Consider the following 26776-nt stretch of genomic DNA (forward strand, 5'->3'; position numbering starts at 1 on the left):
GCAGTCTCATGCAGTCATTATAGGCCACTGTCATTTTTTGCAGGCTGCCCTTTTTGTAGTGTCGCCACAAGTGGGCAGTGTACAGCGGAGTACAATAAGCTTTAAAAAGTGAGATTTTCACAGGAACAGAGCAGAAATAAAAAATATGTATTATGGTTTACTACTACTACTGCTACTACTACTACTACTACTACTACTACTACTACTACTAATAATAATAATAATAATAATAATAATAATAATAATAATAATAATAATAATAATAATAATTTATTTTGGGCCTGTTTACCTGGTTGCTTGTTTCTCTCGCAAAACCTGGCAACACTGTCTGCCAGCACCCGGAAGTGTTTGTAGAAGGAGGGGTTAAAAGGCAAACAGAGGTGTCGCTAGGCTAGCCAAACGTTAGCTTCACATCACTTCACTGATTGCGTGCAGGATGGAGGTGACACGGACGAGTGAGTATTCATTAACATTCGCACTAACATTCATTGCTATCTTTAACTCCCACACGTGCACGTAAAAACGGCCCGTGCGCACGGCGTTAAAAGGCACGCTGTAAATTATGCAAAATATGTAAATACCCCCCCCCCCCCCAATATCTCGTTAACGTTTGTGTGTCCTGCTACTGTCGTCTGCTAGCTAACGCTACACCCACAACTGTGCAAACCAACCTATGTCCATGAATGTTGAGAAGGTATAAATGTAAGAAAGTAGTTATTTTAACCAAACTGCAAGCATACAAATGACGGGGTCATACCTATGTTCCCTCAGCCCTATGTTCCCTCAGCCCCGAGGTGCGCTGCGGGTCGGGAGAGGGTTGCGGTTAGGTTTAGGTGTCTGCCCCGGGGGTGCGCTGCGGGTCGGGAGAGGGTTGCGGTTAGGTTTAGGTGTCTGCCCCGGGGAAGGTTAGGGTTAGGGTGAGGGAGGAGGTAGGTTGTCGTAGGCTGAGGGAACATAGAGCTGAGGGAACATAGGTACGGTCCCCAAATGACTAGGTGGTCTCCGGCCAGGTGTCCATACATCTTCTCCACCAAGATACCCATGTACCTTAACCTGTCTAAATACTTAATGTAAACGAAGTCCACACCCACAACACCAGAGGGAGTGCAACAAACCATGTACAACCCAGATTTGGCACAAACAAGGGACTAAATTATTTTCGCTCCTATGCCACCAAAATGTGGAACGCCCTACCAACAGTCATTAAGACAAAACCGCTCTCAAAGGGCACCTACGGATGGCTGCAATTCGAAACTGGCCTCTGTAAAATCTGAATCCCCCCCCCCCTTTTCCCCTCACTGTATATGTATCTTTTCCCTTTTTGCTTCCTATATGATGAATTCCTGTTCTGTACTTTAGCTACATAGAAATGTCTATTTGTATGTCTCTAAATGTTTTGATGAATTGAACAATGTGGACCCTGTTGTAAACAAGTGTAATGCTTAATTGGGTCGTCCACTCACAGTTAACAGTCTTTGTATTGAGTTTGTGCTTGAAATGTACTGTAAATTCTTCTCTTTCAATCAATCAATTCTCCATGTAGGACAGACAGCTACTGCCTGACGAGTAGTACTGCCTAAAGCTACCATAAGATCTCATGTCATGTCACCTGGTCAAGCATGTGGGGATTCCCTCTTTTGGATGAGCAGTAGATTGATAATGTTATCAATAACATTGATATAGAGCAGGGGTCCTCAACTAGAAATGATGAAGGTCCACAAATATTTTTTTGAATAAGACCGAGGTCCGGTCCCATGCGCGGCGTCCATCGGAGAGCCAAGCTTATACAAATCAGATCCCCTTCCAACCAACCAATAATGGGGTGCAGAGTGCAGGCCCGGAGTGGAACTCCAAATCCAAATCACACTGTGCTCGCGCATAGCGTGCGCCAGAATTTTGGGGGCCCTTGGGGGACATTTTGGGGGCCTTTGCAGCAATTTCACATGAGAAATGTACCATCTGATGTTATTTATATTATTAACTTCTTCCCTCCATTAACATAAGACACACAATGTAGTTGTACTGCAGCAACACTGCCTGAATTTAATTGAAATTGACTGTGGCTGGCCTGGCCTGAGCTTAGGAGATTTTTTTTGCTGGCCTGACCTGATGCAAAAAGAAGAAAATAAAAATTGGTCCGCCAGTTGAGTACCCCTGATATAGAGTAAGCACGGGTCAATACCAGGTCTACTAAGAGGATTGAAACGCCCCCAACTGCACAATGGCTCGTTTATATTGGGGTCCTCAATTTTCAATTAATCAGTAACATGTAATGTCATATAAATATGCAGTTTTGAGTATTTGTACTTTTGTTTAGTAAATTGTATTTTTGGATACTTTAACTCTCATCCCCATTTTAAAGGAAAATATTGTATTTTTTATAATGTGTGTGTGTGTGTGTGTGTGTGTCAGATTTTAAAGACAGTCTGAGCACGGTGTACAGTGCCATAGAGGAGGCAGACTTCCTGGCTATCGACGGGGAGTTTTCAGGTAAGGTGTTTATTTGATGTACAGAAGTGGATTGTAGGCCTGGGCCATGGCTCAGCGGTCCAGGCACCTTGGCTGGTAATCCAGTCTGGCAGTGTGCCACGGGTTCAACTGTGTGCTGGCTGGTGAGGCGCACACTAGGCAGACATTTATACTTCATTGTGCAACAGCATTGCGCACAGAACAGCTGATATTGTGCTCGCATTGTGTCGCGGATGCGACTGTTGTGAGCTTAGAGCTCTGCTATTCTCGACCGTGCTCTGCGTGCGCGACACCTTCGAGGGACGAAGCAAAAATGATACAGATGGGCTGCAGCTGAGTGTGGACGAGCAGGCTCTGCTGCAGTGACCTTATGACAGCGACTGGCGGTGTGGTTTTGAGAGCGACTGCTTTGAATTGAGTGCAGTTAGAACTTTCCCATTGCATCTTATGAGAGGTGGGGTTCATGCATGTGCTGACGGCCTGCATGCGCATACTGGTGCTTATCAGTGACCGTGTGATGTTGTGTGATAAGGCGTCGCCGTCTATTGACAGTTGTAGAATTCTTCTACAAACTTCTCTTTTGGTTGTCCCCGGCACAAACCATTATTAAATGGGGGAGGCCTAGGCTGTTGGCTCCCTCTTGATTATGGATGCTCCTATCAGGGTTTTTGGGACAGATCACCGATTGTTTTTCTCATGATGGGCCGATGCCGATCTTGTGCTTAAGGGGCAAATTTGAATATTTCCAAAAGTATGTCAACTGTTCTTGTATGTGGGGAGGAAGAGGAGGCATGTCACAAAGATGAAAAATTTGTATTATACCATGTATCTGATTGGCATTCATCTTATACCACTTAAATGGTGTAAAAGATCGGTTTCTCCAGATAGGGTAAATTGCAGATCGGTGGGCGATTATCGGAGCATCTCTATTCTGGATTTGAGTGTTCTTGGCATGCAGATGTGACTGAGAACTACTGAATTAAAGTGAAGTAAATTAACTCCACGAAATATACATCAAAAGCATGTATGTGTATATCCAGCTAACGTGCAGTGTGTTAAAATGTAGGCATCAGCGATGGCCCCAACGTCAGTGCACTAACCAATGGCCTCGACACACCGGAGGAACGCTACATGAAGCTGAAAAAGGTTTTCCTTTTTATTTTATTTTCGTTCTTTTGATTTAATGGGCATATATTTTTGCATAGTTTAATTTCATGTCACTGAGCATGGATATATGTGCTTATAGCTTCTGCTAAATTCTAACTTTCTTTTTTACCATAATGCTTGTACTGTAGATGTGAAATGTGGACAAATAATTAGTCAATTGCACTTAAACTGTCTATATATCGGCCACCTCCTTTTTCCTTCTACGCCAAGTTCTAAATATACTTTCATAGAATATTGCAGATAGTCTAGAATAGTACAATTCATCAATGTGCATGGCCACATCGTTCTCTTTATAGTTAACATGTGCAAGGCTATTTATTCCTGAAATGGTGAATATGCACCTGGATTGTAAACTTGCATTCATGAATGTTCAGCATAGTATCGAGTTTCAAGCAGTGTTTGTGTGCCACATTTTTATACGTCACTGGAGAGGGGGGGGGGGAAACGTGTACTGTATTCGTGATGCGGAAATCTTCCGTAAGGAAACAAAAACCCCTGTTGAGCCTACAGATGTACACTCACTCTATGCGCTCTCGGAGAGCCCACTCAGCTCTTCCACTCGGCTCCTCCAAAAGCAAAGTCCCTGGACTTAACCATTTGTGGGTCAAGCTGGAGTGACCGATGGTTTGAGTTTTTAATTCAGCTTATGGGTCGTGTGGTTAACCATTTAAGCCTGATTTTATACGTGGCCTTTTGGTGATCTACAAGCTCAACTATTTATTTTGTAGAGCTGCTATTGTTTTTTTTAAAGATTTCTTCTTCGTCTATAATATACGACCATAATAAGGATGCCAAGAATGAAACTTTACTGTTTTGCGCCTTGCAACAAATCTGTTCCCCTCTGCACCTCTTTGCAGCATTCCATGGACTTTCTTCTCTTCCAGTTTGGGCTGTGCGCATTCAAATATGATTCAACACTGTCAAAGTAAGTTGATTTGTGTATCTATTTGGATGCAATATGATTTCTGGACTACGCATATCTGGGAGGGAAATGTGGCTGTCCACAGTGGAATTAACATCCAATATAGTCTTATTTATATAATGTCTAGTTTTATTGTGATGGAAATGCCTCATTAACGGCTGTAGGTGTATGTGGTATATTATGGCAAATATCAGCTTGCCTAACATTGTTTTGTTAATGAAACTCTCTGACCATTTTCTCTCCAGGTATATCATAAAGGCTTTTAATTTTTATATATTCCCTAAGCCGTTCAACAGGACGTCACCAGATATCAAATTTATCTGTCAGGTAAGTCACTCAGTGATGTGTCATTGATGACACAATGACAATGAATGGCTGAGAATGACATTTGTACCATTGGCGGTTAAGACTTGACAGTTTTAAGATTGGAAAGGTTGCCGTAATTTAGGGGTTCCCGAACTGGTGCGTGCACCCCTTGTGGTGGGTGAACGCACTCCTTGTGGTGGGTGAACGCACCCCTTGTGGTGGGTGAACGCACCCCTTGTGGTGGGTGAACGCACCCCTTGTGGTGGGTGAACGCCCTCTAGGGGATGCGTGACATGAAAAGGGTAATGGCGGTTTTATGGTGTTGTTTAACGGGACTACCTTTTTTGCAGAGCCTGGGTTTCGACGCTTGTTTTACAGGGCCGGCTACTGCTAGTTGTATAACCTCACAAACTATGCCTAACCCTAACGTCACAAAAGCTATACCTAAACCTAACCTCAGTTAAACTATATCCCTAACCTGTAAAACAAGCGCCCCCTCAGCGACCATCGACTGCCGGGCTCAGCAAAACAGACTCCCATTATTTAACACAAACGGCAAAGTCCGGTAAACACCGTTGTAAGGATAATGTATAGAGCACCTGCGGGATTATACAGCAGCTGCATGTCTCTCAGTGCAGTAACATTCTGTGATTATTTGCCATAATATTTTAAAACGTATCATTTTCGGCCAAATACAACAAGACTGATTAGGGGAGGTGTCAGCTAGATTAGGAGTTAACGGGGGTGCACGGACAAAAGTTTGGGGACTCTGTTTGGGGGCAGCATAATTGAAGTGACAAAGTGTAATGTATTATAAATTTTGCCAAAATAAAGTTTTTTTTTTTTAAATGCCTCTGAAATGCATAACATACTACAAAAAGTCTGAGTTGCAGAGGGCAGAATTAGGACGATACCCACTCATAATCAAAATAAAAAAGAGAGCACTTAAGTTCTACAAGCACCTAAAAGAAAGTGACCTAGATGCACTCCATAACAAGGCACTCACACACAGTGAAACTCTAGAGAGATGCCCCCTCAGCCACCGGGCCCTGGAACTCCGGGCACAAACACAAACAGAGCCACGAGATAGAAAACCCATTGGACTAAACCAAATTATAAAACGGCAAAAGGAAAACTATCTGACACATTGGAAAGAAGCAACACAAAAGCAGAGTAAACTAGAATGCTATCTGGCCCTAAACAGAGAATACACAGTGGCAGAATACCTGAGCACCGTGACCGACCCAAAACAAAGAAATCTTAACTAGGTACAGACTCAGTGAGCACAGTCTCGCGATCGAGAAAGGCCGTCATAGGCAGACCTGTATCCCGAGAGAAGACAGACTATGCACCCACTGCACACTAAATGAAGTGGAAACCGAGCTACACTTCCTAACCATCTGTCCATTGTACCAAGACATCAGAGACACCTACTTCCCACAGATTACAACCACACACGCAGATTTTGAAAACATGACCAATGACAAAAAACTCCCATATCTGCTGGGCGAAGTACAACAATGTGCAAACACAGCAGCAAGATTTGTGAGCTGCTGTGATAGGAGAAGGATATCAAATGGAACACAACCACCCTAAAGACTAATCATTGTGTATATTCCTGCACTATACCTGCATCGAGTGAGCTTGGTACATAGAAGTTGATCTATTGAAGATCCTGACCTTCAAAGTACATAATTTTTGTTTTGATTGTATTGCTGTATTGTTCTTTCTGCTTTGGCAATGTAAACGTATGTTTTCTCATGCCAATAAAGCCCATTGAATTGAATTGCTGACTTTAAATATTTACAATTTAGGCATTTAGCAGACACTCTTAATCCAGAGCGATTTACAGTAAGCAAGAACAAAACATGGTAATACATCAATTAAATGTCCTCAGAGTTCCAGTATAGACTTCCTGGCCAGCCAGGGCTTTGACTTCAACAAGGTGTTCCGTCACGGTAAGAAGAAGATGCTGTCCAAGTCTCATAGTTGATATTCTCAGGCCCAATCTCACAGTGCATCGTGATATTGTAGATTTGCTATTTTTGAAAGTATGCTACAGTTCCAAGTCAGTGGTTACATATAATTCCGACGGGCATTAAAAATTACATCATCGCCTAAACCTGCAGAAAGCCTGATTTTTACTTCTGCTCGTAGGCATCCCATACCTGAACCATGAAGAGGAAGCCCAGCTGAGAGAGCAGACGGAGGAACGCAGGAACCAGCAGGCCAACGGAGTAGGATCAACTAACTTCATCTCGCCCCCAAAAAGTGTTACTTGTGTACCTGAAGAACATAAAGACTTCATCAACATGGTGGTGTAAGTTTCCCTAAAGCCTTGTTTTTCCTCACAACATCTTCTAGACCGGCCTCGAAGACTTCAATGCAATTTGTTTTGTCACGCAGGTGGATGATAATTACTATAGCCTTACAGACTTGTCAGAGTAGACGATGGCTACTTTAAATGGATTGTGGCAACGGAATGCCATCTTTGTATGTGCTTTAGACTAACATGACAGACTCAAAGTTAAAATAAATGGTTGAGTTTGTGAAATTTCCAGCATTTATCCGTTTGCGCTATCTCCTGTGCAAAGTTGATATTTTGCTCTGCTAGATAAAAATGTTCTGGTCGGTCACTCAAATGGTTATCGCGACTTCAGGTCACATTTACTATGAAATCGTTAATTTCCCGTCAGTCACTCATTATGTCCATACATCGGAATGACCCCAAATAAGCCCAGGTCTTGTGATAAAGATGATACAAAATAAATTATATAAATCTACAAGTTCGCAATGTGGTTCTGTTTGCACTATTCGTTGTACAAAGATGTTTGTAGGTCCTCCTAAGTGGTTAATGTATTTTGTGCCCTCTGACATGACCCCCCTCATGTCTTTGGATCTTGTCTGTACAGGGAAAAAGTTGAGGCCCTGTTTACCAACACTGAGAAGACTGTGGAACTGGAGCCATGCACTGGGTAATGTACAAAGTCGTTTTGAACTTATAGTAGTTTTTACCAGCTCCTATGCAATGGCAAGCTGAGTCTATAATCTATGTGCAAGCTAGTCAAGTACCGGTAGTCCTGTTGTCCAGCTGGTTTTCTCATTGGCTGTATTTGTATTGTATTTTGGCTATATTAGTTAGAGTGTTGTGGGTTTTCTGCTTTGGCAGTCTTTGTTTCTCTCATGATTTATGTAAAATAAAATGGCAAATGTACCAGCTTGCGGCACGAAGTGATTCAATGTGAGCTTGTATAGCCATTTGTTTTTAATGGCCAATGAGATTTTCTTTTCCCGGTTTTAATGGCATTAAAGTCTATAACCTGCATGGAGATTCAACCTTCACAAGCATGTCATCTTCACCCTCCATTCCTCTTTCACACCAGGTTCCAGAGAAAGCTGATATATCAGACATTGAACTGGAAGTGAGTGTATTTTATAGCCACTATTGGTTATTGTATGGGTTATTGTGCCTTTTTATTCGTGTCAATAATATGTCTGACATTTGCAAACTCTCAAACCCAGGTTCCCCAAAGGCATTCATGTGGAAACCATTGAGACAGAAAAGGTACGGACGTGTTTTTTTATTTTCATTTTAACAATTGGTGTCTTGTCTGCTGGAGCACAGAGTAAAGTGTTTGCATGTGTGTGTGTATGTGTGTATGTGCAGAAGGAACGCTTCATCCAGATCTGCAAAGTAGATGACGAGGAGAGGAAGAGGAGAGAGCAACAGAAACTGGAGAGGGAACAGGTGAGTTTGGGAGGATGTCTTTCAACTGTCCTTGTAATGTACAGTATGTCTTTCCGAGGGTTGTATGTCTCAACTCTTATACGTACTCTCAACTCTTATATATATATATATATATATATATATATTATTTTTGGTATCTGAACGTTTACCGATACAGAGTAAGAGTACATGGGTAGGGTATCTGGGCCCGATACTGGTATCTGTAAAACTCTATTCTTTAATGTTGAACAGTTTCTTCTGGCACCATTAATATGACTCCAACCCTGTTCCAAGTAGGCTGATGTAATGACCTATGTGTTTATTTATTTTTCCCTTGTAGGAGGAGTTGAACGATGCTGTAGGCTTCTCCAGAGTGATCCACGCCATGGCCAAATCTGTAAGTCTGCAACCTCAATCCTTCACCTAGCTGTCACCATTACAATCTGTGATCCGATGGATAGTTTTAATGACCATCGGTCATAAATTAATGCCACTCTACACCATATTTGTTGCTGTTGGGGCAGGCATCGTCTTCCAATTTAGTTGGTCAATGTTGTCAAAAATAATTGTGGTGGGTGTCTTTTCAAATGAATGAGTGGAGAAACTTGACGTGTGAGCAGATGGGTCTGAGGTACTCTAATAGGGATGGAACAAAAAAAGGTTAAAAAGCCTTTATTTGCATGGCTTGTCAACCCGATAACAGGTCGGGTATTGTATGATAAATGACTGGACTGGTGAACGCTGGACCCTGACGCCAACCCTGCAGAAGTCTCTTGATGGTGCTACACCAGAATGTTCCGTGCAGTACTTAACATCAGCAAGAGTGTACATGTTACAAACAAGATTCTGTATGAGGGAATACCAAGGGTGAGCCAGACAATGGCAGCCAGGAGAATGAGACTAGCAGGACACTGTCAAGGACAAATTTGTGCTGTGGGAACCAACATGCGGACTTCGATCACTAGGATGTCTTGCATAGTCGGGGGATATTGATACAATCTGGGAATACATTTCTTATCAAATTTCTTCGCCAATGTGTTTGAATAGAAACCAATTTTGGATATGTTAGTAGACACCTTTAAAACCACCCTAGGGGAATTGTTGACAGCTGCTGAAAGTTGGGGTACCATCAACAACCAATATATGGCAATGTTCTAAATTTCATGATACTTTAAGTAGCATGTGACCTGTCAAACTAGGGGTTTTTCATGATTCTAAGTTGTTGTGCACGAAAAACACTCCTTAGGTAAATTCGGCCATAGCCACTTGGCCACACAAATGTGCTGACCTCATCACATTTATTTAGTGACGGCTGTATGTATTCCCAGATTTGACATTAGTCTGATAATAATCCCCGACATGCATAGAAGTTATAAACTACGCAGAAGTTCTAACGAACTGGCCAGTGGTATGACCAGTGTATGGAAAACCGGGATTACTGGAAGCGAGGATAGAGGGCTCGTCTGAGGTCGACCTAGACTAGAGAGACTGACACGCAACCAATCAGTGGCCTCCGATCAAAATGAATGACAAGCATCCGTTTGAATTTATGAAATGCTACAAACCGAAACCATAAATGAATGGCATCATTACACCTTTAGAGTTACACGTGTTCTTTAAGCTTTATTCTCTGCGTGCTATTGGGCTTGTTTATTAGACGTTTTTATACATATATATAAAATAAAAAAATGTAGTCCAGTTTAAAATTGTGTTTAACCCATTCTGAACGGGAACCCATTTTGGTGTTGGCATCATGTTGTGCTTTAGCAGATCTACAAGCTCATAGCGCGCCACCGAGTGGCGCGCTACGAGCTTGTAGGTCTGCTATTTTTTTTTAAATCGAAGAACGACTGACTTTTTTAGAATCTGATCTCAGGTCAGAATGCGTTAATCAGACCAGTGTGTGTCCAGTGGAAACCTCGTATGAATCTGATCTCAGGTCAGAATGGGTTAATGAATCCACACTGATGTTGACCAGCTGTGACTTTGTGTTTGTTTGGCCCAACTCGCGCACACAGGGCAAGCTGGTGGTTGGACACAACATGTTGTTGGACGTCATGCACACTATCCACCAGTTCTACTGCCTGCTGCCAGAGGTACACACACACACACACACACACACCACAGGTTTACTACTAGATTAAAGGTTTTATGACATTCATTTTCATTTATCTTTATTTTTCTTTTTTCTTTTAGGTTTTATGACCTCAATTACACCCAAAAAACCTGAACTTTGAACATTCAGTGGATTTTCTGTAGTCTGAAGTTTTCTTTGGGGTTTTTTGGGCCTTTTGAGCTACAATGAAAACAGGCAACACAGTGAAACAGTGACATCTGCTGGCAAATCCCATTGACATATATGGGATTTGCAGTACGTGATGTCACTTACTGCCGGCAAATCAGAGCACCTGTTTGAGCCAGAAAACCCCAGATCACAGAAAATCCACTGAATGTTAAAAGTTCATGTTTTTTGGGTGCAATTGAGATTAGAAAACCTAAAAAGAACCAAGAACAATTCCAAAATCAATGTCACAATCCCTTTAAAGGAGTCTACCAGTGTAACAAAAAAATACAAATTAAGCATGTTGACTCTGGTGTCACTATTTTGGGCATGTTTGTGTGTCAGGGTCAATGTCATTCTAATCTAGACTGAATTAAGGATTAATTTTCATGGTGTCTCTTCTCTGTTCCCCTTCAGGATCTTCAGGACTTTAAAGAGGTCACCAAGTATGTCTTCCCAAGGTACATAACTGTGTTCTACTTTTCCCATGTCGATAATTACCCAAAACCGTGTAGTCTTATATGCTTAATTTACTGTTGTACTGTGCACTAAATCACATCTATGAGCGCATAATGTGTTTCATCGCAATGTGAAACAACGGTGTACACGGGTCTGGCTCGAGTCGTTAATTTTATTTGTGGTATTGATTTTAAAATGAATTGTCACAATTGAAAAATAACTGAATTTATATTTCTAAAAGGTAGTATGATGTGCTACTACTCGGTCAATAATAAAGTTATTGTCATTCAAAGCAATTTTAAGCAGACTTAAAGCAATCTCAATATATCAAGCCAACTTTTGAGACAAAAGCCTCTGCATCTAAGCTGGAGCGCCCTTCCCCTGTTAACCCATTCTGACCTGAGATCAGATTCATACGAGGTTTCCGCCGGACACACACTGGTCTGATGAACCCATTCTGACCTGAGATCAGATTCTAAAAATGTCAGTCGCTCTTCGATTTTTCAAAAATAGCAGACCTACAAGCTCGTATCGCGCCACTCGGTGGCGCGATAAGAGCTTGTAGATCTGCTATTTTTAAATAGCTAAAGCATAACATGATGCCGACACCAAAATGGGTGCCCGTTCAGAATGGGTTAATAAAGATGAAAATAATGCCTTTCACTTAATCCATTCTGGGCGGGAACCACAGAGTGGCGCGCTATAAACTTGTAGGTCTGCTATTTTTGAAAAATCGAAGAACGACGGACATAGAAACATAGCTTTTTCAGAAAACTGTCAAGACATTTTTTTTAATCTGATCTCAGGTAAAAATGGGTTAATAAGGATCATAACTATTATAGTATGATAACTTACAGGAACAGAAAGCCTGCATATTGGCTTGGATGTCACTAGTAGGCAGGTTTCTGAACTGGCCAGTGTGTCCACGGCCGCCCTCTGAGATGCAATGAATAGACAAATGGAATCAGTAAGGATATGAAGATGGACTGAAACTGGGTGCAGTCATCCTTAAATTACTGATGGTGCAGGCAGCGTCCAAACGAACACAGCGTCCAGGCAGCGTCCAAACGAACACAGCGTCCAGGCAGCTTCCAAACAAAACTTATTTTTCCGACCTAATAATAGCGGGTGACCCCCTCCCTCTTTCTCTCTCACTCCCCTCCCTTCCTCTCTCTCTCTCACCCACTTCCCAATCACAGCACAGGAATCCAGCCAATCACAGCACAAGTTGACAGACTTTTGCAATTGTATAATGGATTAGGAAAGCACAACTGTGGAGCTTTGCAGGACAGTTTAATGGACATTTCCGTTTAAAGGATCCCATAGGGCTGCTACTGGTTTTGAGTTTGTGACCCCTCTGTATAAGTGAGTAACTCTAGTTCTTATTGCTTTCTCCTCTTAGGCTTTTGGACACTAAGCTAATGGCCTCAACACAGCCGTTCAAGGTACTGTAACTTTCAATTGAACGATTTAACTGAATGTCCCCCGTATAACTCGGGAGTTGGATCTGTAAGGGTCCATTGGTGGAAAAGAATAACCGGTATTTGATGGACAGGGAGATGGCCTAAAGCTGCATCTCATTGGTTATGCAATATATGCATTGGTTTATTATTTTTTTAGGATTTGATCACCAACACATCACTGGCTGAGCTGGAGAAACAGCTGAAGGGGAAGCCTTTCAAATCTCCTGCCACCGGTGAGAATTTGCACATTCACTAGAGAAGCTCTGTCCCCCCCACCCCCCCACTCCAACATTTGACTGATCATCGCTTCAGTTCGTCTCACATCTTTTTCCTTCTCTCCATCATTGCTCTGCCACCAGAGGCGGCAGAAGGCTTCTCCAGCTATGACACGGCCCATGATCAGCTCCACGAAGCGGGCTACGACGCCTACATCACTGGCCTCTGTTTCATCTCCATGGCCAACTACCTGGGTAACGCATGCATTTACACTCGCTTAGCTGCGACAAGCTGTCAGAGTGACTGAATTATTTGAAGACTAGTTAAGCTGTCAGAGTGACTGAATTCTTTGAAGACTAGTTAGTTCATCAACTAATCATTTGATTGAATTGACAAATTACCGGTAGTAAAATTGTGTTTGCCACATACAGTCATGAAGACCAGCCTTTTCTTTTCATCTTTGAAGTTGGGAACTATTTTAATGTTTTCACAATGTCTCTATTAGCCTATAGGCTGTAGAATTGAAGGGTTCTATGTAGTTTACAAGAGAAGTGGTCATCATTCAGCAAGATCACTTTGTAGATCTGCTCTATCTGCTGAATATTTGGTCTCTGTACTGCATCATTTCCCTTTTGGTTTTTTTAGGCACATTCTTGACCCCACCCAAAGCCCACTTGTCAGCTCGCTCCAAACTAGTCGAGCCTTTCGTCAACAAGTAAGAAACACTGTCAATGTTACATTTTCTATTCAATATAGAATAGTCTATTACCATTGCCAAAATAAAAGTTCAACAACTTAAGTTTTAACCAAAAATGTCACTTGCACTACACACACAGCGTCAGCAAAACACGAGCACTCTTGGATCTTGTGTCTCGCTGCACAGCGGCAGCGGCAACATTTACTCATATTTGCAACTGTGATCCTCGCTATAGTCGATGCCTTAAACCTCACTACTTTTATCAGAACATTAACCCATTTTGACCTGAGATCAGATTCTAAAAATGTCTTCTACATTTCTGAAAAAGCTATGTTTCTATGTCAGTCGTTCTTCGATTTTTCCAAAATAGCAGACCTACAAGCTCATAGCTTGTAGATCTGCTATTTTGCAATGGCTAAAGCATAACATAATGCTAACACCAAAAGGGGTTCCTGCCCAAAATGGGTTGAAGTGGCATACCACTGATCTAAAGGAACTGGCTCTCAATCAAGCCAACCTCATATCAGGCTCTTTTAATTGACGTCTTCATGTATTTAAAAAATTAAACTACCTTGTTTTTTTCTTCTCAACTCCAGACTTTTCCTAATGAGGATCATAGATATTCCCTACCTCAACCTTACTGGACCTGACCGTGAGTAGATTATCCAACCCTACTTGCTGCTCTTAAACTGTCACCACAGTTTGTTCTGGAACGTCATCCCTCCCTCCCCTCTTTCACCCCATGTTATCCCTCCCTCTCCTCTTCTCACCTCCGTCCTTGTCCTTCTCCCTGCAGTGCAACCTAAGAGAGACCACGTTCTGTATGTGACCTTCCCAAAAGAGTGGAAGACCAGTGACCTCTTCCAGCTCTTCAGTGCCTTCGGTAAGACACTGGTTTGGCTTTGCTTATTCGCGTGCCACGCAGTTGCAACCTGTCGTCGGTTCCTCACCCGTTGTCCTCGCTGTTGCTTTTTCTTCCGTCCAGGTAACATTCAGGTGTCATGGCTCGACGACACGTCTGCCTTCGTCTCACTCAGTCAGACAGAGCAGGTCCAGATAGGTGAGCTTCACTGAGTCTATTTGGAACCATTTGATTTTCTTTATATATATATATATATATATATATATATATATATATATATATATATATATATATATATATATATTGTACAGAGGACCAAGATGGAAACAAGCCTAGGCACTATAGGGGCTTGGCCCAAAGCCTGTTAATAAAGTATTCAGCCAATCAATAAATAGCCTATACTTTTGTGTCTGTTTTCACAACTGAATGAGAAGAGTACACAAATTAAATGTAGAATGTTTCAATTTTTTGCTGGTGAAAACCGATTAACTCTGTATTTTTAGACCATACCGATATGGCATTTTTATGGACTATTCCGATTATGCGTGTGATTATTGTGTGTGTGTGTGTGTGTGTGTGTGTGTCACAAGTAGCAGATCCACAAGTTCAAAACATGTCTCTTTGATCTTGTGGATCTGCTACTTTTGATCCCCTTTTGTGTGATGCTGTAGTATGATCAAGCAGGGCATTAATTTATGAAAAAAAAAAAATAGAATTGGGGGATTCTGCCCGACAGCAACGATATGCTTTGCGCTTACGGAATGTCATCCCTTTATGATCTGTGTGTCTGGCCCCACCCACAGCCATGAACACCAGCCGCTATGCTGAGAGCTACCGCATCCAGACGTATGCCGAGTACATGCAGGGCAAGCAGCGAGACAAGGACAAGACGGGGGGCCAGGCCTCGTCCCACTCCCACTGGGGAGAGGACAGCTGGCTGAAGCCCCACTATCGGCCCCTGGGGAAACGCAGCATCAGCCCCGTCATGGCGGAGCAGGGCGCCGGAGAGACTTCCATCACGGACGGTTGGACCCATTATGCACAGGAAGACAGTACGGGTAGGAAGAAGATCAAGACGGATGGTTAGTGTGAATGTGAATGTTTTTTTTGTGTGTATTGAATTGTGATGGTCGCTGTCGGTGATGACACTCACAGGGGTTCACTCTGTGTAGGTTAGCGCTCTGCTCACACAAATGTTTCAGTAAAGAACTATAACGATACTGTTCACCATTGTGTTTTTGATTTGAAGATATTGTTCACCATTGTGATTTTGATTAGAGTTTTACCGTTTTTTAAAGTCCAACAGTACAATGTTCAAATTGCCAAATGATGGAGACAGGAAAAAAAAGCCAAAGGCTAGTTTCCATTCTGGTCCATAAAACACAACAACTGTCCTTCCTCTTACCACTAGGGCCCAGCGCTTCAACATTGGAGTGCCTAGCTGGCCCCTTGAGTACAACTAACTGCGACACAAAATATGCAGTTAATTTTTTTTTTAACACTGCTGTCAACTTGTCTAACTTGGTGGTTAGATATAGTCCAGAGTTTGACTATCTTTATAGTTATGCTTTAATGTGAATGGGCCTTAATAGGTGCTTCTCATCCCTAGATATGCGCGCTCAGACCTATGCGGGAGTCGTAGACAGCAAGACATCAGAAGGCTGGCTCAAGACACAGTATGTAAAACACATCCCCAAATGCACTTTGTTTAGTCGTGCATGTTTTGTAGAGGAGTGGTTCTCAACCTGTGGGTAAGGACTCCAAGTTTACAGACCTTTTTAATACCCGAGAAAAAGGAGAAAAAAACTAAACTAAGCAACAAACTATATACAGGTCTATTTCAAGTAATTCTATTATGGAAGAAAACATACTTAAATTCACAAATTCTAAAGTGAAACTTTCATATTAGAGACCAGCGGGTCGCGGATTTAGCCGCAGGTAACCGCAGTTTAGGGTGCATATGGGTCATTCAAATAATAAACTAATATTGGATAAACTGTGGGTGAAATAATGCTGAAAATAAATAAATGGCATCTATCTATAGGCTTTATAACTTTTAAATGGAAATAAATTAATGACATCAATCTATGATGCGTTAGTATTTTAATAATTTCCATCGGGCACAAATTAGACGCCTATATTGGCTAAGGAAGGACCACAACGAGTGGTCTGCTAGGCTAACAGGCAGCTGAGAGTGTGAAAGAAACTTGCAACTAACTGAAAAGAAAGGGAAGAATATAAGTTTGGCGTGGGACTCACTCGGTGCCATGGGACTGCATGGGAGCGAGGGCTGGATATATGCCACAGGAAAAGACGTTCGTTGCGATGTGAGAACGTGAACGGCAGCCTTGTTGCCATGGAAATAGGAATACAACCGTAACTTTGGTCAACTGTCGGCAGTGGTGAGTGAGAAGTTTTTAAAACGCCGTTCTACAAGCTCACAACGCGTCGCAGCGAGCCAGTGACAAGTTGTGAGCTTGTAGATTGGCTATACTACTGTATACAGTATACACTTTTGCTTCCCTGCGGGTGGTTGCGGATATATAAATTGGATTAATTAATGCGGTCGGATAACGGGCGGATTATAAATATGCACACTCGGATTCGGGTGACAAAAAAGCTCATCCGCTGATCTCTATTTCATATATTCTCAATTCATTGTGCATAAAGTGTAAGTATTTAAAACCTTTTTTGTTTTAATCTTTATGATTATGGTGTACAGCTCATATAAATCCTATCAAAGAATTAGAATATTTTACCAGACTTAACATTGTGCTTCAGTATGTTTACAAGCTTCATGGAGATGCACATTTTCCCTTCCAGCTCGATTTGGCACCTGCCCACAGAGCCAAAACTACTAGTAACTGGTGTACTGACCATGGTGTTACTGTGCTTAACTGACCAGCCAACTGGCCTGACCTGAACCCCACAGAATTTAAGTTGTATTGTCAAGAGGAAGGTGTGAGACATAAGACTGAACACAAAGGTTTTAAATACTTCACTTTATGCACAATGAATGAATGAACTTTGAAAATGAACTTTTACAAAATATTCATTTTCTTCAATTTAAATTACTTGAGATGGACCTGTATCTCCTATTTTCACAATATTCATCTACAGGTATGCCTACAGTACCAAGTGCTTGTCAGGATGGGGCTCCCCAGTTCAAATGTGATTAGTTGGGGGTTGGTCGTGGCGTGAATAGTCCTGTAGAGATGGACAATGATTTGATCTGTGCTCCTCAGACCCACTTCTGACTCGCCAGCGGTTAGTCCGGAGCAGGAGGAGGACGGGGAGAGTCCCGAGCACACGGAGCCAACCAACGCAGACGAAGGAATGGAGACCTGGCAGCAACCTCCTTCAAAGAAGGGCAAGAACGGCCGAAAGAATAAGAAACGTATGTCTGTTTGTGAACTACTTTCATAATCGTGAGGTTAAAATGGTTGGCAGATGTTTTTCATTTTTGTCTGATATATATGGAAACTAATGGGCTCAGCTAGTCTTTATCTACTCACTAGCTGTAGGCAGTAGATAATGGACAAGCAAGGGCAGTTTTTTTTTTCTCATTCATTAGTTTAGCCAATTCCCCTGTGTTCTACTGCCAAGCCCTACTGTTCTGGAGGGTTGTAGACTACCACATCCTTGTAGTGTGTCCAAGTGCCCGGCCAAGCCAGAGGCATCGTGAAGGATTTGAACCGCCGTCTCCCTTTACTGTTTGTATACAAATGGTATTCCACCATTTGACAAGAACCACGGCATGTGCCATTATGAAAGAAAGAACTGTCACTTTTTCTTTTACAACAGGAATGGCACAAATGAGAGCATCAGGACGTATAGAGATGGGGAAAGGTGCAACAGATTTTCGCAAGATTTGAAAGGCCTAAAAATATTATGATAAAGGTAAAATAAAGGAATGGCAGGGTTCAAATCACACTCTTGACTTATACAGTTGACATAGTATAGTCACTAACTCTAGATTGAAACATGGAAACTAGATTTTGTGACTAACTGTGTTGCTGCACGGGTGTTGGTAGGATCTGAAAATCTTTGGATTTTTCAGTTTGTCTGACCAAGAAGTACTAATGGGTTGGTTTATGCACAAAGGTGTGTGTGTGTGTGTGGTGGCATGATAGCGCTCTAATCTAATGAGTTAATTAGTTATTCAATGCCAAGTCCAAGTTGGTAAGTGTTGAGCTTGTCTGATTTGGTGGTAAAAGCATGGCTGTGAGCGGTACTAGCTTCTGTCTGACCACATGGGGGCGCCAGGTCCACTGATAACCACTGACCAGGGAGACTCAGGCAATTGCATCTGGTGCCTTTTTTTTGTCTTTTTGGTGTGGATTAATGTCTTTTAACGTCTAGACGTGTCGTTCTGTGTCCTTGTTTAGAAGCATCCCCTACAACATCCCTGTTCGACGTCCCTGAAGTGTGGTAATGAATGGCGGTCCACTCCACTATTCTACTGAGGCCATGTCCAATGCTGGACCACTGGTGCGTTACTCCTTAGCACTTGGGGCACTTAAGCCTTCATGGACCACGCATCGCATACACTGGGGTGTCACAAACCCCACCCCACCCCCGTGGAGTCCGTTCCCACGGCGGCCAATCCAGTCAACTTGACTGCACTGTTTTTCGAAAGAGAAAACAAAAGCCATACTGACAGCAGCCATTTTCTTAGCTTGTAACAAGAGGAGAAGGCAACTCTTCTACCATAAAAGTGACGTTCTCTGAATTCTGTCAAAATGGCAAAACAAAATGTCTCCATTGTTTGTAATGTGTGAACGAGCCTGGAATGATGCCACCACAGCAATGCTGTTGGTTTTTAATCACAGTGTCACCTCAGTCTTATAGTGTGTGTGTAAGAGAGAGTGATTACTTTTGCGTGTTTGCTCTAGTCTTTGTATGTCAGTATTTCCACTTGTGAAACAAGCGAGTTAAATCACCACTCGACTAGTTCTGTAGTGAAACAAGCGAGTTAAATCACCACTCGACTAGTTCTGTAGTTTACAATGATACCAGGGTTCCGTACTGTTTTAAATGCATTTGATTTAGATTTTGTTTTTTAAGAATGTAAGTCCTATCAACATCTTTTGTTTTAAACTATATGCTTACCAATGATTAAAAAAAAGTATTTATTATTGATGGCATTTTTGACTCTTAAGGCAAGTTAGTGGTCTTCATTTTGTATGAAATGTGTTTTTCTTTACATTTTTTTTCATTGTTTTTTTGTTATTGATGTTTTTGTAACTGCAATGGTGTCAATGTATTCTAATGCAAAATGTGTAAACGTTAAGAACACGTCTGCCTTTTTGTATGAGGATGAATATAAAAATCTAATATTTCCATACAGTGGAAAATTAAAGAATGTTTTCTTAAGTTTGTCTCTGTACTTTTTTTCAATCGTCTTTATTCATTATAACGGGGGGGGGGGACGGGGGGGACGGGGGGGGGGGACGAGGTACAGAAACACAACACACACATCAAATTAACACTAATGAATGAAATGCCAAGTAAACCCACCTACCCTCTCCTTCCAGGACCAACTATGTGAGGAAAAGCCAGGCCGCTAAACACCATGCAAAGCTACAACTATGTAAGATCCTCCTAAATCATGTCCTTAATCTGCAATGTGACACCATACAGTACGTAACGTTTGTCTCGCACGCTCCATGTAGTTTTGCAATTGATGGTACAATATCTAAAACAGTTAAAGCCCATTGACTAATGTTAAGGTGTCAGAAGGTTTACATCTTTGCTGCTGTTAAACCAGCAAAAGAAAGTGCACTTTCACTGTAGGCAATAGCCGAGACATCATTTAGTCTTCTTGAACAATTCTGACAACTAGCCAGGTGTGTTGTGCACATTTAAACAATACCTACAGATGGATACTCATTGTTACTCACTTTTATATTGTCTATTAATTATTTATCTATTACTCTGCTACAAGAAAGTTTCTCTGTCAAATGCTATACACTTCAAAATAACTTAAAACATTTTCGGTGTTTGTATTGGTTCTATGAAGTTCAGTAGAAGGAGCCATCACACAATCTGGAATAAGTGTGGGACTCTTATGATACTGTTGACTATTAGAAATATTCTAAATATCCACAGCTAATGTTTTGGGCACTTTATTTTATATACTGTAGTGTGTGCATACTACATTCTACCTGGCCATTCTTTATGTTTATGTCCAAACATTCTGATCTAGTCTACAAATGACAATATGGAATAACCGTGGGCACAATTTGAACTTTACATGAATTACAAATGGCACAGTTGCTACAAACACAGTGCCAGACGCCACCCAGGCTACTTCACTACTGTACATCTTAGAGGCAAATACATTTTCTACAATTTAACTTCATGTGTTAGTTACTTTACAGATTCAAATTACGAAACGTACACTAACCACTTAAGCCCTAGCTGTTTTATGGGCTATTTGGAAACTGCTGATCACAAGCTCACAACGCTTTGTGATGCAAAACATGAGCTTGTAGACCAGGTGCAAATGTCCTCTCTTGAATGAATTATCCCACTGTTATTAACCAAGGGTTTATGCAAACACATAAGACCCCTAATAAATGTCAATAATTCCACATTAATAATTACATTTTAGTCATTAAGTCGACAGTCTATTCTATTCGGTAGGCGTTAATTTAAACGGAGGCAGTATTTATTTTTAAAGAGAGGTACAGTTTGCCATCCTGTGATCTTTTTCTTTCTAACTGCTTGACTAGCCTTAGGCTAAAAGTTGGCATGCCATTGACCTGAAAGCGCGATTGATTAGAGCCCATAAAACTTCAAAAACTACCGGGTATATAAACACAACTTTATCTCTTACCAAGGAATTCAATCAAATCAATGATTGTGACTGTGTTTTTGTTTTCTCAAATGGGTGTGCAACTGCTGGCCTTTCTGGCATATCAGTATTTGACAGAGAATTTCCAATTTTCCATCTTACTACCGTTTCATATAGCACCCACAGGGCCCCTTGAGATCAAGTCATGTTGACCCCAAAATGGCTATTCGAGGGCCTGTCTTACTTTGTGTTGGTTCTGTGCATGTCTTCAACCAATTATTGTTAGATAATTCTGATATGTTGTTTACATGTCATGTCAAGTTGGCTTGACATCTGGGAAACTTGTCAAGGTCTTCACGCACAGATAGCGTTGGGTTCTCCCTGCATTCTTCTTCCTCTCTCCTCATTCTCCCCCTCACCTCTTTGCCTGTCTCACTCTCTACTCTGTCTCTCTGACCTGCATTGTGTGACAGCAAATAGCTTGCGTAATTGACTCCATTAGGCTTTGCAGACCACATACTGTAACTTCAAATTGTGGAGTTGGGTGTTTTGGGTAAATTATAAAATTGATATTTATAAGGACACCGTAGGCTTATCTGACAATGTATAAAGTCAGTTTTTTTTGGGCGGGGGGGTTCCTCAAAAATTAATAATTTGGGATTAACAGCTGGTTTCTGCCCGACTGCAGACATATAAGGTTTGCACCCGACACGACCACATTATGTAAGATCACGCCAGCACACAGTAGCTCTCCCCCTTTAGGGTTAGGGTTAGGGGTACACTACCCCTAACCCTAACCCAGCACACAGTAGCTCTCCCCCTTTTCACTTGGTGTTGGGGTTTCAGGTCCAGGCGTCTGCAGGAGGATCTGTGTCCAGTCTGGCCTGGTGACAGGAAGCTGGGTCTGGAAGTGGTTCCAGAACCTGTGGTGGTAGACGTCTGGCTCTCTGCTGATGCGGTTCTGGAAGCCGATGTACAGGTCGTCCCACAGGAGGCCGTTCAGCACCACGTGTCTCATGACTCCGATCCGGTTTCGGATCTCCACATAGGCGTGGTTCCTGTCGGGCCTCTCGGGAGGGAAGGAGAGATCGAGGAAGTCCACCATGTAGTCATAGCCGCCGAGCATGGGCTCAAAGTCGTCGTCTGTCTCGATCACCCGTACAATTAGGTTGTAGTCTTTGAAACCTGCCCACTTGTAATAGAACTGGATCCAACTGGGATGTCTGAAGATCTCACAGCTGGTGGCGCTGTTCAGCTCATCCAGACACGAGTCAAAATCCCAACTGTCCTTGTAGATTTTCGTGCCGTCCGGTGGATTGGTGATGGACCCACCGAGTCTCGGGTCTGAGTCTTTCAATGCGAGGGCCAGATCCAACGCTGCACCTGGCCTGGGTGTCCACGTCCTGATGCTGGGTGAATTCTTATTGATAAGACCGTTGAGCTCTCCTGCAGTATTTTTTACATTTGTGTCCTTAATGTAGCGGTCTGACGGATGCGCCTCCACAAAGTAGCCAGCTATTGGGCAGTAGATCTTAGGCTGTATGGATTTCACCAGACCACACTTGTAATTCAGGAGCTTCTTCCGCTCGTTTCTTATGAACTCTGCCTTCCAATCCTCAGTGTACTTCCCGCCATGGAAGGTCATGGGGAAACCGGAGGCGCCCCCGGCAAAGTCGCCCATCATCAAATCCACGTTGTGTGGCAGCCTCCCCCCGTTCGGCCTGGTGCAGTCCACCGTGTTCACCATCATGTGACCTTTATAGTCGACAATGATGCAGGTGTCCATTTCCGGATGGACGCCGTCCATTAGGATCATGAACCTCAAGTGCTCGTCGACATTTTGCCAGATTCCAAAAGGAACCACGTTGATGTTTGTCAGCTTAACTTGGCTTTGCTCCAAGTACCAAAAGACCGGTCTTGATGTGTCACCCACATAAATCGGCACGTCTGGCCTCCTCTCTGACAGGGCCTTCAGTGTGGGGTAACTGAGGTGGTCCGAATGCATGTGACTGACATAGATGAAGTCAGCCCTACACAGTCTCTCAAAGGAGTCTGAAGGCGGCTCATGGAGAAGCCACCAGCCCCTGGCAAAGGCAGGACCCTTGAGCCAGGGATCGAATACGATGCTCCTCTTTCCGAGCTGCAACTCCATGCATGCATGGGTCAGGTAGGTGACGGTCACTTCCCCCTGCTGCAGTTCCACAGCAACACGAGGGTCCGCCAGCCAGGGGTCTGGAGGACTCAGCTCCAACAGCCGAAGCCCTCCATCATTCAACATTTCTATTTCAAGCTCGTCTTGTACAAAACTGTCTGGAGGATTGACGTATAGCATGGTCGACACATCCAGCTTCCAGGTGTGTTTTGTGCATTTCACAATGCATTCCTCTATGTCTTGTATGAATAACCCACCTTGGTGTTTGCACTGGTTCTTGCACGCCTTCAGGACTTTGCCGTCCTTCTTGTATATGATGTAGCATTTATCTTCCTGGCCTTTCTTGAAATTGATTCCATCTTTGAGCGAGCGAACGGCCTCGGAATCGAGAGTCAGCAGTGGCTTTGCTTCCTGGGCACTCATATTCAGGATATACTGTATACTCCGATTGAGGACTACTGAAATGATGAAAAGACTTACAGTACCGACGTACCTCTCAGAGTCTGAGAGGATTGTCTCTCTGCCGGTGCAGATATGGAAAGCCCCTCCCCCCCATGCGCATTCTACCTGCCGTGCTTTCACCTGGCACTCCCTTGTGATGATGCAAAAGACAAAAGATGCAAAATAATGCAAAAGATGATGCAAAATAAATACAGTATCGCTATTTCTCACATTTCACTCACCAAACCTGGTTGTCTCCAGATACAGATTAATATATAGGTTATCTGTGTTACTGTCTGACATATTAATATATAGATTATCTGTGTTACTGTCTGACAGATTAATATATAGATTATCTGTGTTACTGTCTGACATATTAATATATAAATATAGATTATCTGTGTTACTGTCTGACAGATTCATATATAAATATAGATTATCTGTGTTATTGTCTGACAGATTAATATATAGATTATCTGTGTTACTGTCTGACAGATTCATATATAGATTATCTGTGTTACTGTCTGACAGATTAATATATCGATTATCTGTGTTACTGTCTGACAGATATAGATTATCTGTGTTACTGTCTGACAGATTAATATATAGATTATCTGTGTTACTGTCTGACAGATTAATATATCGATTATCTGTGTTACTGTCTGACAGATTAATATATAAATATAGATTATCTGTGTTACTGTCTGACAGATTAATATATAGATTATCTGTGTTATTGTCTGACAGATTAATATATAGATTATCTGTGTTACTGTCTGACAGATTAATATATCGATTATCTGTGTTACTGTCTGACAGATTAATATATCGATTATCTGTGTTACTGTCTGACAGATTAATATATAGATTATCTGTGTTACTGTCTGACAGATTAATATATCGATTATCTGTGTTATTGTCTGACAGATTAATATATCGATTATCTGTGTTACTGTCTGACAGATTAATATATAGATTATCTGTGTTACTGTCTGACAGATATAGATTATCTGTGTTACTGTCTGACAGATTAATATATAGATTATCTGTGTTACTGTCTGACAGATATAGATTATCTGTGTTACTGTCTGACAGATATAGATTATCTGTGTTACTGTCTGACAGATATAGATTATCTGTGTTACTGTCTGACAGATATAGATTATCTGTGTTACTGTCTGACAGATTAATATATAGATTATCTGTGTTACTGTCTGACAGATTAATATATAGATTATCTGTGTTACTGTCTGACAGATTAATATATCGATTATCTGTGTTACTGTCTGACACATATAGATTATCTGTGTTACTGTCTGACAGATTAATATAGAGTGTGTGTGTGTGTGTGTGTGTGTGTGTGTGTGTGGGAACAAGGCTGACCTCACTGAAGACATCTAACAGATGACCCTCATATCTATAAACAACATTCAAGCTATAATATCACGTATCAAAGTACATAAACACTATCTACAAGTTCAACTACACAGACTTCATTAATGTACATGGACAAAGCAGCTGTCATTGTATAAAAGTAATGTTTATGATGGTTGTCATGGTATAAAAGTAATGTTTATGATGGTTGTCATGGTGATGTAGTATAAAAGTAATGTTTATGATGGTTGTCATGGTTTCAGAGTTGATCGTCAGAGAGCAGAGTCTCCTGTACCCAGCTGTGTCTCCATGAAGAGTGACATCTCCAAGGGGCGATATATAGACTTCAAAGATGGACACCAGTCTACTGATCAGAGGTCAGTGTGAGAAAACAACACATGATATAGTTGTATTAGACTCTACTGATCAGAGGTCAGAATGTCTCTCCTACATTTAGTGCATCATCTTAAATGAACCTGTTGTTTCTGAATCAGGGCTTGAAGAGAAGACTGAAGATACATTTAGAACAAATTAATTCATGTTCAATTAAGAATGTAGTCGGTGTTCATTACTTGCGCAAGCAGAGCGCGCAAGTAATAGTTTCGCCCGGTCTCTTTCGCCGTGACAGCCAACCCGCCATTTAATAATATTTCAGAGTTCTTTGCGGTGGGCAGAAAGGTAATCCTGTTGTATAATTTTGCATGCTTGCTCATACTCATACTCATACTCATAGTATTTGCATTATGGCCGAGATGATGCCACCCGACAAGTTTTTCCTGTATCTGTTCATGCATTATAACAAAAACTATACCTACCTTGGCCTAAACATCAGCAGCACAGGGAACTACAACCAAGCTGTAAAGGACCTGAGAGACAAGGCAAGAAGGGCATTCTATGCCAGGGGTATTCAATTAGATTAGGCCGGGGGCCACAACTGTAGAATGATTGTGTGTGGGGGGCCGCACAGTGTGCGCACGAAGCGCGGACATTTGTGGGTTCTCAAAATGCTTTTTGTGCTCAAACACGAAGATTTATGTATATTTCCGCACAGTAATGAGCAGGATAATATGTCTATATACAGGTATATGCTACCTTAGAATACATGTAGGCCTAAACCTATTTGACAGTGCATAAACAGCATTGCTTTGACATTAACGACCATCAGCTGGACACACACACACACACACACACACACACACACACACACACACACACACACACACACACACACACACACACACACACACACACACACACACACACACACTCTCACTCTGCTGTGGGCAGTTCAGAAACCCGTCCACGACCACCAGTGACATCATCGTTAGGCAGATTGCTTTTTAGACAAGATTTATTTACGTGAGAATAGTTTATCAGACTATAAAGATCAGATTACATAGAGCAGTGATTCCCAAAGTGGGGTTCGGGGTCCGGGGACCCC

General features: G+C 42.0%; 2 protein-coding genes across 6 annotated transcripts; one reads left to right on the forward strand and one right to left on the reverse strand.

Annotated features, from left to right (window-relative positions):
- The first annotated feature begins 359 nt into the window (after positions 1–359).
- Positions 360–19945, forward strand: parn (poly(A)-specific ribonuclease (deadenylation nuclease)). 5 transcript variants are annotated; one of them, XM_083765195.1, is made up of 26 exons: positions 360–455; positions 2413–2490; positions 3536–3615; positions 4494–4561; positions 4804–4885; positions 6762–6822; positions 7022–7184; positions 7777–7839; positions 8248–8286; positions 8387–8429; positions 8532–8612; positions 8932–8988; positions 10610–10687; positions 11290–11333; positions 12734–12776; positions 12952–13027; positions 13154–13264; positions 13656–13725; positions 14304–14359; positions 14504–14590; positions 14693–14767; positions 15373–15651; positions 16179–16245; positions 17815–17966; positions 18374–18469; positions 18958–19945. In XM_083765195.1, the coding sequence occupies exons 1-25, from the start codon at positions 437–439 to the stop codon at positions 18442–18444; spliced, it is 2043 nt and encodes a 680-aa protein (XP_083621321.1). In that variant the 5' UTR covers positions 360–436; the 3' UTR covers positions 18445–18469; positions 18958–19945. The 5 variants fall into 5 exon arrangements, with proteins under 5 accessions (XP_083621321.1, XP_083621323.1, XP_083621322.1 ...); XM_083765197.1 differs by having other exon boundaries at positions 15373–15627; XM_083765196.1 differs by lacking the exon at positions 18374–18469.
- A 2216-nt stretch (positions 19946–22161) lies between these two features.
- Positions 22162–23943, reverse strand: LOC310859204 (cytidine monophosphate-N-acetylneuraminic acid hydroxylase-like; the record flags this gene model as incomplete). The annotated part of the gene is made up of 1 exon (XM_083765605.1): positions 22162–23943. The coding sequence occupies one exon, from the start codon at positions 23941–23943 to the stop codon at positions 22162–22164; it is 1782 nt and encodes a 593-aa protein (XP_083621731.1).
- Positions 23944–26776: the final 2833 nt, after the last annotated feature.

Source organism: Protomyctophum parallelum (genome assembly GCF_964188405.1).
Source record: "Protomyctophum parallelum genome assembly, chromosome: 5".
Taxonomy (NCBI): Eukaryota; Metazoa; Chordata; class Actinopteri; order Myctophiformes; family Myctophidae; genus Protomyctophum; species Protomyctophum parallelum.